This window comes from Mandrillus leucophaeus, unplaced genomic scaffold (genome assembly GCF_000951045.1).
Source record: "Mandrillus leucophaeus isolate KB7577 unplaced genomic scaffold, Mleu.le_1.0 Scaffold630, whole genome shotgun sequence".
Lineage (NCBI taxonomy): Eukaryota > Metazoa > Chordata > Mammalia > Primates > Cercopithecidae > Mandrillus > Mandrillus leucophaeus.
Genome location: NW_012106809.1, coordinates 692,108 through 706,272, shown reverse-complemented (window position 1 = coordinate 706,272; position 14,165 = coordinate 692,108). Strand labels below are relative to the sequence as shown.

Sequence of the window (14,165 nt, the reverse complement as noted above, 5' to 3'; positions counted from 1 at the left end):
GATGGCTGGAGGTAGAGGGCCACTCACCCAGGGGGTTGAGTTCATAGACCAGCTCCTCTGTATGGATGGCCCCTTCCTTCTGTCTCAGGGAAAACATGGTTGTGGGGTCACACAGGACTACAGCCTGCCCTGCCAGTGCACACTCCCCCAGGACTTTGAGTTTCAACTCCAGGGACAGAGTTGGATCAGAATTGTAGAAGATGTGACTATATCAAGGCATTGATTTGGGTGTTGGGCCCCTGGCCTGGCCAGCAGAGACAGTGCTGAGGGTGGAGGACAAAGCTGGGGGCCCGGGGACTTGTATTCAGGGGTGCTCCATTCACCTCAATCTGCAGAACCTTAGACACGGCATCTCCCACAGGGAATTCGAAGGACCCTCGAGCCACCACCTTCAGGGACACAGCGGCGGCTGCTGTGGGCACCACAGAGAAGGCGACAGGCCGGGCAGAGCCCGCAGGCACCAGCACCTGCTGGGCCAGCCCTCCGCCCCCAGCCAGGCACAGTCCCTCCACTGGGGACACGTGGACGCTCACCTGAGGGCATGAAAACGAGGACGGCCAGGGTCCCGGCCCGGTTAGGCTCCCCACCCCTCACTGGACCCTGGCTCCCCCAACCCCGGTATGCTCAGGCTCCCTCGGGACCTCACAGTCAGGTTTCTATCCAAGTAGTTATAGAGGACAGGCCGCAGCTCCAGCTGCTCAAAGCGGCGGACAGACATGGGCAGGCGGAGGTGCAGGTGGAACTCGCGGAACACTCGCAGCTGGACTGGGGTGGCCACACATAGGCCTGAGGGAAGGGAAGTGTGGGTGGAAGGGTAGAGATCAGAGGGGCTATCAAAGCTTCAGGGCCACAGGAGGGAGGGGCGGGGTGGGGTGACCCAGCTCTGTCTCAGTCTGCCTCTGCCCTCTGGCCCACGCCAGCTGCACCGGACCCTCTTCCTACACTAAGATGTGTATAAGAGACAGCCTCTGGCCCACGCCAGCTGCACCGGACCCTCTTCCTACACTAAGAGCAAAGGGAACAGGGAGGGTCACCTCACCTTTGGTTTTGGACAGGCTCAGGCCGTGGATCTCCCACGTGGTCAGAGAGTCGGGGAGCCACAGTGTCAATCTGTGTAGGGAAAGGCAGAGAAGCTCCGTCATACCCTGGGCTGGCCCCCACACACAGCGCAGAGACAAGGCTGGGCCGGCAAACACTCTCACATTTGAAAGCGGTCCACTGTTTCCACTCTCCAGAGCCAGTTCTCTGGGAAGAAGCTGCGCACGGGAATGTCATCCTCATCAATCAGGTCCTCCTCCTGCAGGATCTCCAGGGCTGGGGGACCACGGTGGATGGGAGTGAGGAGGGGGCCGTTCTGCCTTTCCAAGCAGCGCCACCTGTGCCCTAGCCCCACCCAGCCCCTCACCTCGTTGGAGGCCCACCTGGCCTCTGGTCCTGTTCTTCTTGCGCAGACTCTCAGCAAATTGGCAGCAGGACAGGAAGGGCTCCCGGCAGTCCGGCTGCTGCACTCGGGCTGCCCGCTGCTCACAGGAACGCCTCATGGGCAGACGTGTCACCCCATCCTGGCAGCAGCGCTTGGCTGTTGGGGAAGCATACTGACCCACTGCAGGGCCAGGTAGGGGTGAGCACGAGAGGACAAAAAGGACATACACCTCAGCCCCCGCCCAGACCCCTTGAGACCAGCAACATAAGAGAGGCTGGTGGAGAGAGCTGCCCACCCTTCCACTTGTAATCCCGGAATTCGGATCTCTGGCCCCAAATACCACACATTGGTTCAGCATGGAGGTGAGGGGCAGAGAGGCAGACCCCCAACCTTGATCCCACATGGAGAGCCCAAGCTGCTGCCTAGGCACCCACAACTCACATTTCTCATTAATCGCCTTTTGGAAGTTTATGTTTCTCTTTTTCCGGGTTGTCTTCTCCTTGGGACAGCCCAGTCCTGGTAGAGAGCAAGGCTGCAGTCCAGCCATCAGGCACTCGGCCTCCTCCCCTCCCCGCCTTCCCCTGCCCAGCCCTTCCCGCCCCGACTCTTCCTACCTGGCCCCCTCAGGCCCTTCCTCCTTCCTTATCTTCCTGCCACCCACTCCCCTTCCTTCTCTGTTCTCACTCTTTCTGGAGAAGGTCCATTGTTCTCCATCAGAAAAGGCTAGGCCCGCTGCCTGGAACACCTGAAGGGCACTGTCCCCACCCCCAGGACCACAGCCGAGATCATAGCTGTTCATAACTTCAAAGACCTGCAAGAAGAGGCAGGAATGCTCGGAGCCAAGCATGGCTGATGGGGCAGGACCGAGCACTTGGCACAGGTGAGAGGGCAGCGCATGGAGGGATAGGAAAGGATACAGAGCGAGGAGATGGAGACCACAGGGCCAAGTGGGGAAGAGTCTGTGGGGAGCCCCAGTGGGATCCAGGGGCTGCGCCCAGGGCTCAGGACAGCAGGGGGATGAGCCGTGGAGGGGTGGGAGGGCTGGGGAGAGGGTCTGGACAAACCTTGCCCATGTTGAGGGGCTTGTGGGACTTGCTGCCTGCAGCATACAGAGCTGTGTCCAAGGCTCCCAGCGCCACCAGGGCTGGGGAGTCAGTTTCTAAGTGGAGCTTCATGGACTCCCCGTTCCGGTATTCCTTGGCACCGTCCACGCTGAGCTCCAGCTGGCAGGGGCCGAAGGTGGGGGTGGTCAGAGTGAGAGAGCTTCCTTCAGTCCCAGTATCGTCACTGCCCCCTAAGCTAAATCCATGCCCTGTTGGCAATCACCCCGTCCTCAACCCCCTCAGCACAAGTGCCATCTCGCCTGATCCCAGTCACCTTGCCCTCGCAGGCCCCAGCCTGGACATCCACTCGCAGGGAGTTGGCCACTGGGCGGTCTCCATGGTAGTAGAAGGCCACAAAGTAGAAGGAGGGTGCCAGGTGATGGTCCACAAACACGGAGACCGAGGTCACAGTCCTCTTGGGCTCTCGATTCATGAACACGATCTGCCCTCGGGATAGGATCTGGGCCAAGAAGGGGAGGGACAAGAGTGGTTGCCTCTTCATGGGACAGCCCCAGCCTTGAACCTCCCAGTCCCACACAGAGTGTTCTTCCGTGCACCCCAGTCCTCGACTCCCCAGCTCATGCACACCATGTAGTAGTAATGAGAAAAGGTGGCCCCACTGCCCACGGCTCGCAAGTTCAGGTTCAGAGTGTCCCCAACACGAGGAGGTCGAGAATCCGGCCGCTCAATAGACAGAAACCCGGGGCCTCCTGAAGGTGGGGCTGCCACAGTGAGCCTGGCTATGGCTGGATAGGGGGAGCCTGTAGATACCTGGAGAGAGGGGCAGGTGCAAATAGGGTAGCAGCTCAGAGCCAGGCACCCCACTTTCCCCCCAAATCAAGCCATGGATCCTCGGAACCCCAGCTCACCCTCCTCCCCTTTCCCCACCAACTCCCAGGGGTCCGAGGAGTCCTACCGAGAGCTGCAGCTCTGAGATGGTCTGAGGGATAAAGATTGGAATGCTGACTTGGCCGCTCCCATCTGTGTTTTGTTGAATGTTCTGGACTTCAGGAACAGACCCAGGAGAAGACACTGTGGCAGAAACTTTGACAGGAATGCCAGAAGCTGGGGAGCCTGACATCTCACGGACCAAGGCCTAGGCAGGTAAAGGAGGGCAGGCAAAAGAGAGTTGTCAGACCCTGAGCCCTCCTAACTATCACCCCCTCCCTACTCATCCTTCCCCTCTAGAAGAAACCTGCAGCAGGAAGGGGGCCCCAGGCACAAGGTGTCGCTTGGTCTTGCTAAGATCCAAGGAGAAGGGAGATGACACAAAAGACCAGGATGTGAGCTCTGCCTCCTCCATCTCCCCACCTGCAAGACAAAGGACAGAGAGAGGTTGGGGACAGAGCCCAAGAAGAGAGGTACAGGAGGATAAATGGTGAGTGGCTTGAGTGGTTCCCTCCCACAAGACAGTGAGTTCCCAGGGCGCAAGCCGCCATATTCCTGTCTGTGTTAGGAAAAGGACTTGTGGGGCATCTGTATAAACTGGCCATAAGAATATGGGAGAATAAGTTGTAGAAAGCCACAAGAGGCCTCTGAGGAGAAAAGTCTCCTAATTGCCATGCTCAGAGTGAGACTCACTCTCTTATCTGTAAATACTGTGTTCAAGGAGAAAGACCCTCCTTTGAAGCATTGGAATATGGACAGATGTGCAGGCTCCTAGTTAGGCCCGCTGCCACTAGCTACTCTCCGATAAGTTAAAGATATGCTGTTTGAGCATAAAGGAGATTAATTTAAACTGCTATTGTCATAGATTATGCCTGTGAGGCACTGCTATCCTTTCACTGTTTTGCCCTGTACATCTTCTTCTTAGATATAAGTGATTGTACTCAATAAATAGTGTGGAGACCAGAGCTCTGAGCCTTTTGCAGTCTCCATTTTGCAATTGGCCCCCGGCCCCTACTCTTTATGAACTCTTAACCTGTCTCTTCTCATTCCTTTGTCACCACTGGACTTCAGGTACCCTATGGATGGTGTTGAGGCTGGTCCCCAACATTGTGGCGCCCAATGTGGGGCCCAAAAGAATTCGGTGAAGAAACGCTCAAGCGTGTGAAACAGAGGACCAATGAACAAAGGACTCCCAAGGACATAAAAGTTTTAACCTCTACAGGTAATCAGGACAACCAGAGAAAGCTAGGGACACAATGCAAAAAACTGCAAGTAAGTACATCACGTATTTGAGCTTGCTACGGCAGCTCTTGAAGTGTGGTGGGGTAAAAGTTGATATAGAAAATCTTATGGATTTGTTTCATGCTATGGAACAATTTTGCCCTTGGTTCGCGAAACAGAAAACTTCAAAATTAAAAAATTAAAAAAGAGTTGGAAAGGACCTTAAAAGAGCATATAGTGAAGGAAAGGAAATTCCTTTGTCTGTTTAGTCAGTTTGGTCATTGGTGTGTGCAGCACTGTAGCCTTTTCAGAAAGAAAATTAGGCTGAGTCAGAGGAGGAGAGAGAGGAGTTTGATAATCAGAACTCTGAACCACCTCTACCTAGTACTAACAAAAAGGAGAGTCTGAAGGTGATTTATGCCAATTTCCCCAGTCTCCCTAAACCTGCTCAAAAAATTGTTCAGCCCATGGTTCCTCTAAAGGAATGTCCAGAATGGCCACCTCCTCCTCAGCCAAGTGAGTGCACGGGGAGGGAGCCCGAGACTCAGCTCACCAAGACTCAGCTCACCTATCCCATTATTGCCCAACCCCACAGTTCATTATGGAACGGGGCAATTCAGGTTTGCCCTGCAGTTCATTACGGTGAAGGACCAATTTCCCTTAAAATGGATGACCCAGCGCCCGTTTGGGTCGAACAGTGGCCTCTTCCTAAGGAAAAGTTGGGGGTGCTTTATAAAATAGTTAAACTACTTTTAAAAAGGATATATTTCACCCACTTTCTCTCCTTGGAATTCCCCAGTATTTGTAATTAAGAAAAAGTCCGGTAGATGGCGCATGCTGACCGACTTGCCAACAGTCAACGCTGTAATTGAACCGATGGGAGCTTTACAACCCTGGCTCCCATCCCCTACTATGCTCCCTAAAGACTGGCCACTTGTTATTATAGATTTAAAAGACTGCTTTTTAACAATTCCTTTAGCAGAGGCAGATTTCAAAAAATTTGCCTTTACCATCCCTGCCATTAATAACAAAAAACCTGCAGCCAAATATTGTTGGAAAGTTTTGCCCCAGGGTATGTTAAACAGTCCCAAAATTTGTCAAACTTTTGTAGGCAGAACTATCCAGCCTGTTAGAGATCAATTTCCAGATTTGTGCAGCAAAAAATACAGACCAACTTATTCAATGTTATTCATCTTTGTAAAAAATTACAAATGCTGAATTACTTACAGCACCTGACAAAATTCAAATAACCACTCCTTTTTAGTATTTGAAAATACAAGTACAGGATAGAGCTATGAAGCTTCAAAAGGTTCAAATTAGAAGGGATCCTTTCAAAACCTTAAATAAATTTCAAAAATTGTTAGAAGATATTAATTGGATTTGGCCCACTTAATTGTTAAAATTCCTACTTATGCTATGTCTAATCTTTTCTCAATATTGAGAAGAGATTCCAACTTATACAGTAAAAGAGAACTAACACCCAAGGCCATGAAAGAGTTATAAGTAATTGAAAAAAAAATTCAGCAAGCCCAGGTCAGTAGGATTGTCTCAGACTTGCCTTTACAATTCATTGTGTTCCCTACTTCACACTCCCCAACGGGGGTTATTGTTCAAAATGATGATTTAGTTAAATGGTCCTTTTTGCCAAATAATACCATAAAAGCACTTACAGTATACTTAAATCAGATGGCAATTCTAATTGGACAGGCTCATATACGAATTATTAAACTTTGTGGCACTGAGCCCAATAAGACTATTGTTCCAATAAATAAAAATCAGGTTAAACAGGCATTTATTAACTCAGTTACATGATAATTTAACAAAATTTGTTGGCTGTATTAATAATCATTATCACAAAAATAACACTTTCCAGTTCTCAAAATTAACTACATGGATTCTTCCAAAAATTACTTGTGATGCCCCTTTGGAAGGAGCCATAGCTGTTTTTACTGGTGGGTCTGGTAAACATGAAAAAGCAACAGTCTGGTGGAAAACCACATAATCCAATCACTTGATCTGAATTTACTAACATTCAGAGAACTAAGGTTATTCTGTTTATTTATTTAAAAACTTTTACAGCCTTAAGTTTGCTCTGGAGCCCACTGTGTGTGCTCTTTTTCTTCAACTTCAGCAATTAGTAGACCAAGGTACACATCCTATTTTTATTACACACATTCGAGCCCACACTTCTCTGCCTGGCCCATTGGCTTATGGCAATAATCAAGCAGACCTTCAGGTTATGACATCACTGATTGACCAAGCCAAGCCACCCAATCACATCAATTTTTCAGCAAAATTGGAGAAACTTATCTAAATAATTTCAACTTACACAGAGGCTGGCTAAACAAATTATCCTACAATGCCCAGATTACCAGCTCACAGTCACATCCCCTCCTCCAACAGGTATTAACACTAAAGAATTGGAACCTAATCAGTTGTGGCAAACAGATGTTAAACACATCCCTAAATTTTAAAAACTAAAATACGTACATATATCAATTGTTACCAACACTCATCTAATTATTACACATTTTAAAAAATAATAATAAAGTTTAAAAAAAAACTAAAAAAGACAAAAATCAAAAAATAAATAAATAAAGTTAAAAATCTTAAAAAGTTATAAAAATGTACCTTTAGTAAAAAAATTATAAAACATGAAAAGACAAGCCGGCGCAGTGGCTCACGCCTGTAATCCCAGCACTTTGGGAGGCCGAGGCAGGCGGATCACAAGGTCAGGAGACGGAGACCATCCTGGCTAACACGGTGAAACCCAGTCTCTACTAAAAACACCAAAAATTATCCAGGCATGGTGGCAGGCACCTGTAGTCCCAGTTACTTGGGAGGCTGAGGCAGGAGAATTGCATGAACCTAGGAGGCGGAGCTTGCAGTGAGCGAGATCGTGTCACTGTACTCCAGCCTGGGTCACTGCACTCCAGCCTGGGTGACAGAGCGAGACTCCGTCCCCCCTCCCAAAAAAAAAAAAAAAAACATAAAAAGACATGTTAAAAATTGTCTGTAAAAGTCATAAAAAATTTTATAAAAATTTATACAAAAACGGTTGTATAATTTATATTTTAAAGGTCTAAACAAGTTTTAAAATGATAATTGTAAAAAATTCTGGTGTAAACATGTTTACTAAAGTTAGAAAGGTATCCAGTTTTTCTATAAACTAAACATTAACAAAAACACAAGTTTTTCTTAAAATAGTAACCTGCTCTTTAAAAATTGTAAAAAGTCTCTTAACACAGGCACCATTCCTAGAATTTCCAGTACCAGCCTGAAGACTACATCCTTATCAAAGGATTTAAAAAAGAAAATAAAAATCAAACCATCCTAAAAAAGACCCTACAGGAACTACAGCCTCAACAATACGACTTCCACAAACAACACAGGCCGCATACATTATACTAAAATAAAGAAAGTCTAAGCCAAATAATTCATTTATTTTTAATTCTCTCACTTTGCCTACTACCTATACCTGCTACACTCTATTAAGTTCATACCTTAAATCCACCTTTCTTCTGCCCTGTTACTTTAACGAACACCCCCTTCTCAGTTTCTAAGAACTGCTTAGCTGAAATAAATTAACATACCCCAGTGGCATTCCTCATTAATAACATATAGTAAACTAAGATGCCAAGTAACACTACAGGTCACTCTTTAACTAAAAAAAAATGTTACTAATTATACTCATGTTTGTCTTCTGTTATTTACTAATCCTAGAATACAAAGCCAAAATAAAAACAGTGACCTCCTCACCTAACAAACCTGTGGCTACAACAGCCCAAAATTATACCTATTGGGCATATGTCTCATTCCTCCCTTTAATTAGGCCTGTCACATGGTTAAAACCCCCAGTTGAGGTTTATGTTAATAATAGTGTTTGGATGCCTAAGCCTACAAATACTCATGGGCCCTCTCACCCAAAGAAAAAAAATGTTAATAAATGTGTCCATACGTTATTAGTTCCCCCCTCTTTACATAAGGCCAACTATCGGTTGCCTAAAAGGCTACCGACAACATTGACTAGTTAAAATTCCAGGTCATAATCAAAGACCAGTATCCTATCATTTATTTTCTGGAAGGAGCCCGGATCATTCACAGAGTGCAATTCAATTAAAACAGTTTAAGCCCCCAAAAAAGAGGTGCTGACAACCTCAACAATGGTCAAAAGATTTAGAAATATTAGTTAGGAAGGATTGCATCTCTGATCACACTGACGTACTGCAAAATAATTCCAATGGAATCATCATTGATTCGTTCCCTAAGGGGATCTTTGTAGTTAATTGTACCAATCAAAATAATAAATACAAGACAAAACTAAAACAGAAACTATACTATCAAAAAGATAACACTACTTACACTGAAAAACGTGCTCATTTTCCCATAATTTGAATCAATTTTAGTACGGCCGGCCCACATCCTAAAATAATTAATCCAATAATAGGCCCTAAACACTCCAAATTATGAAAGTTAATAATGGCCCAATCTCATATTTAAGTTTAGAAAAAACTATATTATCTTTAAAAAAAAATGGTTAAAAACTTCAATTTGTGTATCAGTTTTCTTCCAACCAAACGGTGACCATTCAGAGTTGTGTCAACCCTCCTTTTATGTTAATGGTCAAAAATATTGATATTCGACCTAATTCGCAAACTATGACTTGTCAAAACTGTCACCTTTTCACCTGTATTAATTCCACATTCAGTGTAAAAACATCTGTGTTACTGATAAAAACAAAAAAAGGAGTTTCGATACCGGTTTCCCTCAATAGACCTTAGAAAGCCTCTCCTTCCATTCATATCATCACAAATATGTTTTTTTAAAAAAAAAAGTATTTACCAAAACAAAGAGATTTATTTTTACCCTTATAACAGTCATTATGGGCCTTCTTGCAGTCACAGCTACTGCTGCGGCTGCTGGAATTGCTTTACACTCCTCTGTTCAAACTACAAAATACGTAAATAGTTAACAAAAAAATTCCTCAAAATTGTGGAATTCTCAGACCCAAACAGACCAACAACTTACAAATCAAACAAATGATCTCAGACAGACTGTTATTTAAACGGAAGATTGTACAATAAACTTGAAACATCAATTACAAATACAATGTAATTGAAATACTTCTAATTTCTACATAACTCCCCGTTTGTATAATACTACTAAACATCATTTAAAAATAGTTAGACATACTCTAAAAGAAAGAAATAAAACTTCAACATTAAATATAACCAAATTTTCAAAAAACAGGTTTTTAAAGCATCTCAGGCTCATCTAACTCTCCTGCCTGAGACTGACATTCTCACTGGACCTACTGATAGACTTTCAAACGGAAATCCTCTTAAATGGATTAAGACCATTAAAGGATCAACTATTGCAAATTTTACTTCAATGTGTATCTGTTTATACTGTTTACTTTTAGTCTACAGATGCAAAAGACGCTTCTGAAAACAGACCAAACACCACAAATAGGCCATAACAGCAATAGTGGTTTAAAAAAAAAAGGGGGGGTGCATGTTGGGAAAAGGACTTGTGGGGTGCCTGTATAAACTGGCCATAAAAATATAGGAAAATAAGTTGTGGAAAGCCACAACAGGCCTCTGAGGAGAAAAGTCTCCTAATTGCCATCATGTTCCCATGCTCTGAGTGAGACGCGCTCTCTTATCTGTAAACACTGTGTTCAAGGAGAAAGACCCTCCTTTGAAGCATTGGAATGTGGACAGATGTGCAGGCTCCTAGTTAAGCCCACATCCACTAGCTACTCTCCGATAGGTTAAAGACATGCTGTTTGAGCACAAAAGAGATTCATTTACACCTCTATTGCTATACATTACGCCTATAATGCACTGCCACCCTTTCACTGTTTCGCCCTGAACATCTGCTTCTTAGATCTAAGTGATTGTACTCAATAAATAGTGTGGAGACCAGAGCTCTGGGCCTTTTGCAGCCTCCATTTTGCAACTGGCCCCCTGGCCCCCACTCTTTGTGAACTCTTAACCTGTTATCTTCTCATTCCTTTGTCACCACCAGACTTCAGGTACCCTACGGGCGGTGTTGAGGCTCATCCCCAACGTGTCTGTGCATGCTGAGGCCCAGCACAGGACATTGAACAACACATGTCCACTGGAGGAGTGAATGAATAGCAGAACAAGCAAATAAATAAATAAACTGAGCCAGGGAAAAGGGCCGAGTCACAGAGACAGGGTTGGAGAGAGACCAGGTCTCCTGGGTGTTTCCTGGTTTTGAGTCTGAGACAAGGTGGGAGAAGTGGCGTGGTGTTGGTGTTGGTGCTGGAGGACAGAGGGTTAGCTCAGAGGTCAGAGGCGAGGTCTGGGGTTACAATAAGGGAAAGTCACCCACCTGGAGACTCAATGATGGCTGCAGCAACGTAGAGGCGTAGCCCCAGGAGGTCAGTCATGCCCATATTCAGCTTCCCCAGGGCATCCTGGAACTCTGCCTTTGAGAGGGAAATGTGGCTCTGTCCATTCACCAGCTGGGGCATAGAAAGAAACAGGACATATGATGGTGACTGAATCTCACCTCCCTTGCCCCTTCCCCTCCCCAGTCCCTATCCTCCTTCCTACCTTGGTCTGACTCTCCAGCCCCCGAAGGAAAGTCTTCTTACCATCCTCATCTAGGAGCCCAAAGCGCACATACGCCACCCCCTGCACTGGCTTCCTGTAGATGTACCTGTCGTGACAGAGAGAAGAGGGTGGGCCAAGGGCTGGGGGGAATAATGGCCTGAGGGCGGGGAAGCAGGAGCCCATTCATACTGAGTAGGGAGCAGGACCCAGTGCTGGCGGGCAGAGGTGGGGAGGGAGGTAATACCTGGCCTGGATGTCTAACTGGATTTCATCAAGATGGCCTGGCACCGTCAGGATGTAGGGCTTTCCAGGGGTGATCTTCACCTCAAAGTTGGGAAGGACTGACTCAGGGTGAAGGGATAGGCAGGTCAGACTCTAGCTCAAAGACTCCCCTCCACCCAGGGCTGTGGCACCCATATCCCCCTGCCCTGAGCTGCACCCACTATGTTTCCTCCCACCCTTATTTCCTTCAGGAAAGCAGTTGCCTGTCCCTCCAGTTTCCAGCTCTCACCGTATTTCTTCACCTCAAACTGGGTGCTGCGGTTGGATTCCAGGCCATCTGAGAATCGGGCTGAGATCTTCCAGGTCCCTGGCCTGAGAACGGACAAGGAAGGGACTCAGCCCATCTGTGCAGTGGGGCACGGAGAGCCAGAGGCCTGCTTCCCTGGGTAGAGGACTGTGGGGGTTAACCAGAGGCTCAGGAGGCTGAGGGCCAGGGCATCCCGGGACGTGCCTCTGCGTGGGAGGTGGAGAGCCTAACAGGAATTGGGGTGGTGTAGCTTGGGGACAGCCCCCACATTGGGAGAGCTCACTCTGAGATGTCTGGGATCACAAAGTCATCCTGGAAGATGGACGAGGGCAGGTACACGTCCTTCTTCCGCATGCGGAGGCCGTGAGAGTTCTGCAAGGGGAGAAGTGGTCACAGGCAGGAGGTCGCATCAGTGGCCAGGATCAGGAAGGCCAGAGGTCGGGGACTCACCTCCACCGTGACTGTGATGGCGTCAGTGCTCGGGCGCATCTTTTGATCCAGAGCAAAGACCCGGTACCGAACTGGGAGAGGAGGGGGAGAGAGGTGAGCAGGGATCCATGTGCAAGGGGAGAGTGGGTCCAACTCCACACAGGGAGTGGGGGACAAATATTTCCTAAGCAGCCCTCCCATGTGGCACTTTCTTTCAGGTTATCTCACTTAGGGGGCACCAAACTCATCCTGACAGGGCTTGGAGGGGGTTCAATGTTGAGGCCCTGGGGCTGAGACTCACCCCGCTGGCCAGGGTTGTAAATGGGCTGGTCCGTCTGCAAAAAGAGGTGCCCCCGGCGAGAGGAGAAGAGCAGGTTGACACCCTGGATGTTTGTCTTTCTGGACAGAGAGTCCTTTAGCCATGGCGACTGGGCCACCAGCTGGACCTCAGGGCGTCTGAGGAGTTGATGGAGGCCACAGCTCTTCACATCTTTCAAGGGCACCTGTGAGGAGAGGGAGACAGAGCCGGTCACAGAGCAAGAGAGAGCTGGCCAAAAAGGACAACATAGAGAGGGAGAAACATAGAAGGAGAATGTGAGGGTGGGAAGACAGGAGGGGAGGAGGCCGGTGGGAAGATGAAGACACTTACAGGACAGAGGGGAACAGGGCGGGAGCCCCACAAGCAGCAGGAGGGCGTGGGGTCTAGTTACCTGGAGACTGAGGAGTGCGAAGTCTCTGTCTGAGCTAAGGGTGAAGTCCACCTTTGGGGAGCAGGGGACATTATTATGAGATGGGTTTCGCAGGAACACTGATCCTTTCACTACCTGTCCTCGGGGCACATCCTGGAGCTGCACCCCCACCGACAGGGGGACCCCCAGATGAACCACAGAAGGAGAGAACAAGAGCAACCTGGGGAGAACAGACAGGATCAGCAGTCAGACTTGGCTCTGACCCTCCAACCCTGCTCTCCCTCACTCCTGAATCGGGTCCTGTTGCCAGCCCTGCCCCAATCCAAGCACCCAGCATCCCGCCTCCAGGACCTGGGCTTCTGCAGAGACAAGGTGAAGAAGCTGGATGCCCAGATCAGCCCCCAGAGGAGCCTCATGGCTGGAGGATGCAAGAGGGGTTAGATCCGTCTGTCTGTCTGCTACCTTCTGGCCAAGCTAGGGCTTGGGGCAGAGTTGACTCTGGACCTTGCTCCTCCCCCAGCCCAGCTAAGCTGGGAAACCACGTGACAGCCAAGAAATGCAACTGGCCTCAGGCCCAGTGTTGTGGGGGCGCCCCGGACACCTGGGTCTCCAGGGGAATCTCTGAATCTTGGCCCAGAAATAACCTTGTCCTTCCCTGTTAACCCCTCATTCCAGTGCCTCAGCACCTCCCCCTACCAGGTATATCTGTACCAGGGTATAGGTGCACACAAGCTCCTGTGTACATGGGCGTACAAAGGCCCAACATGGCCCACGAGTGCAGGATATTTAAAGGCCCTCACAAAACAGTGACAGGTTTCTAAGACACTTGTCTCTTACTTTCATTCCAACACAAATTGAACAATACTAGGCTTTTGCTTTTTCAGGCCCTAACAGAAATTCCATGGTTTAGGAGATGACGTACACCCGTACCACTCCACAGGGAGAGTGGTCTGGTGAACCTCTAACCCCTTTCCTCTCTGAAGAGGCAAAGCTCAGACTTCACCTCTACCCCTAAACAAGGCACCCAAGCACACGTCTCAGTAAATAAAGGACATCCAGAAAATACCACAGGCAGAAGTACTTTATTTGGCAATTTTAACATGACACGTAGGGAAAAGAACCCTGCCCTCCTTCACCAGCCTCCCCAGAAATCCCACCTTCCTATTTCAAGACAGAGTAATAACAGCACCATTTTACACGAAAGGGAACAGCCACAGCCTTGGCACCATTTCTGGTTCCACTTTCCATGGAAGGGCAGAGAAGCACTGCTCAAACCCCACCACCGGGTCAGAGCCCAGG

At 48.2% G+C, this 14,165-nt stretch overlaps 1 protein-coding gene across 1 annotated transcript in view; it reads right to left on the bottom strand.

The window, feature by feature from the left end:
- The window catches only part of C4A (complement component 4A (Rodgers blood group)), an 18,523-nt gene extending 5,157 nt beyond the window's left edge, over positions 1–13,366 (bottom strand). Inside the window, exons 1-22 of the mRNA XM_012000566.1 lie at positions 13,218–13,366; positions 12,888–13,086; positions 12,479–12,680; positions 12,199–12,269; positions 12,032–12,120; positions 11,731–11,813; positions 11,464–11,560; positions 11,220–11,325; positions 10,996–11,128; positions 3,722–3,837; positions 3,443–3,622; positions 3,115–3,297; positions 2,801–2,986; positions 2,488–2,646; positions 2,108–2,234; positions 1,865–1,939; positions 1,406–1,603; positions 1,203–1,314; positions 1,040–1,110; positions 647–786; positions 324–533; positions 24–79 (exon numbers count right to left, since the gene is read on the bottom strand). Coding sequence (XP_011855956.1) covers positions 24–79; positions 324–533; positions 647–786; positions 1,040–1,110; positions 1,203–1,314; positions 1,406–1,603; positions 1,865–1,939; positions 2,108–2,234; positions 2,488–2,646; positions 2,801–2,986; positions 3,115–3,297; positions 3,443–3,622; positions 3,722–3,837; positions 10,996–11,128; positions 11,220–11,325; positions 11,464–11,560; positions 11,731–11,813; positions 12,032–12,120; positions 12,199–12,269; positions 12,479–12,680; positions 12,888–13,086; positions 13,218–13,282 — 2,858 coding nt within the window. The 5' untranslated portion in view covers positions 13,283–13,366. The remainder of the gene's footprint in view (positions 1–23; positions 80–323; positions 534–646; positions 787–1,039; positions 1,111–1,202; positions 1,315–1,405; positions 1,604–1,864; positions 1,940–2,107; positions 2,235–2,487; positions 2,647–2,800; positions 2,987–3,114; positions 3,298–3,442; positions 3,623–3,721; positions 3,838–10,995; positions 11,129–11,219; positions 11,326–11,463; positions 11,561–11,730; positions 11,814–12,031; positions 12,121–12,198; positions 12,270–12,478; positions 12,681–12,887; positions 13,087–13,217) is intronic.
- Positions 13,367–14,165: the final 799 nt, after the last annotated feature.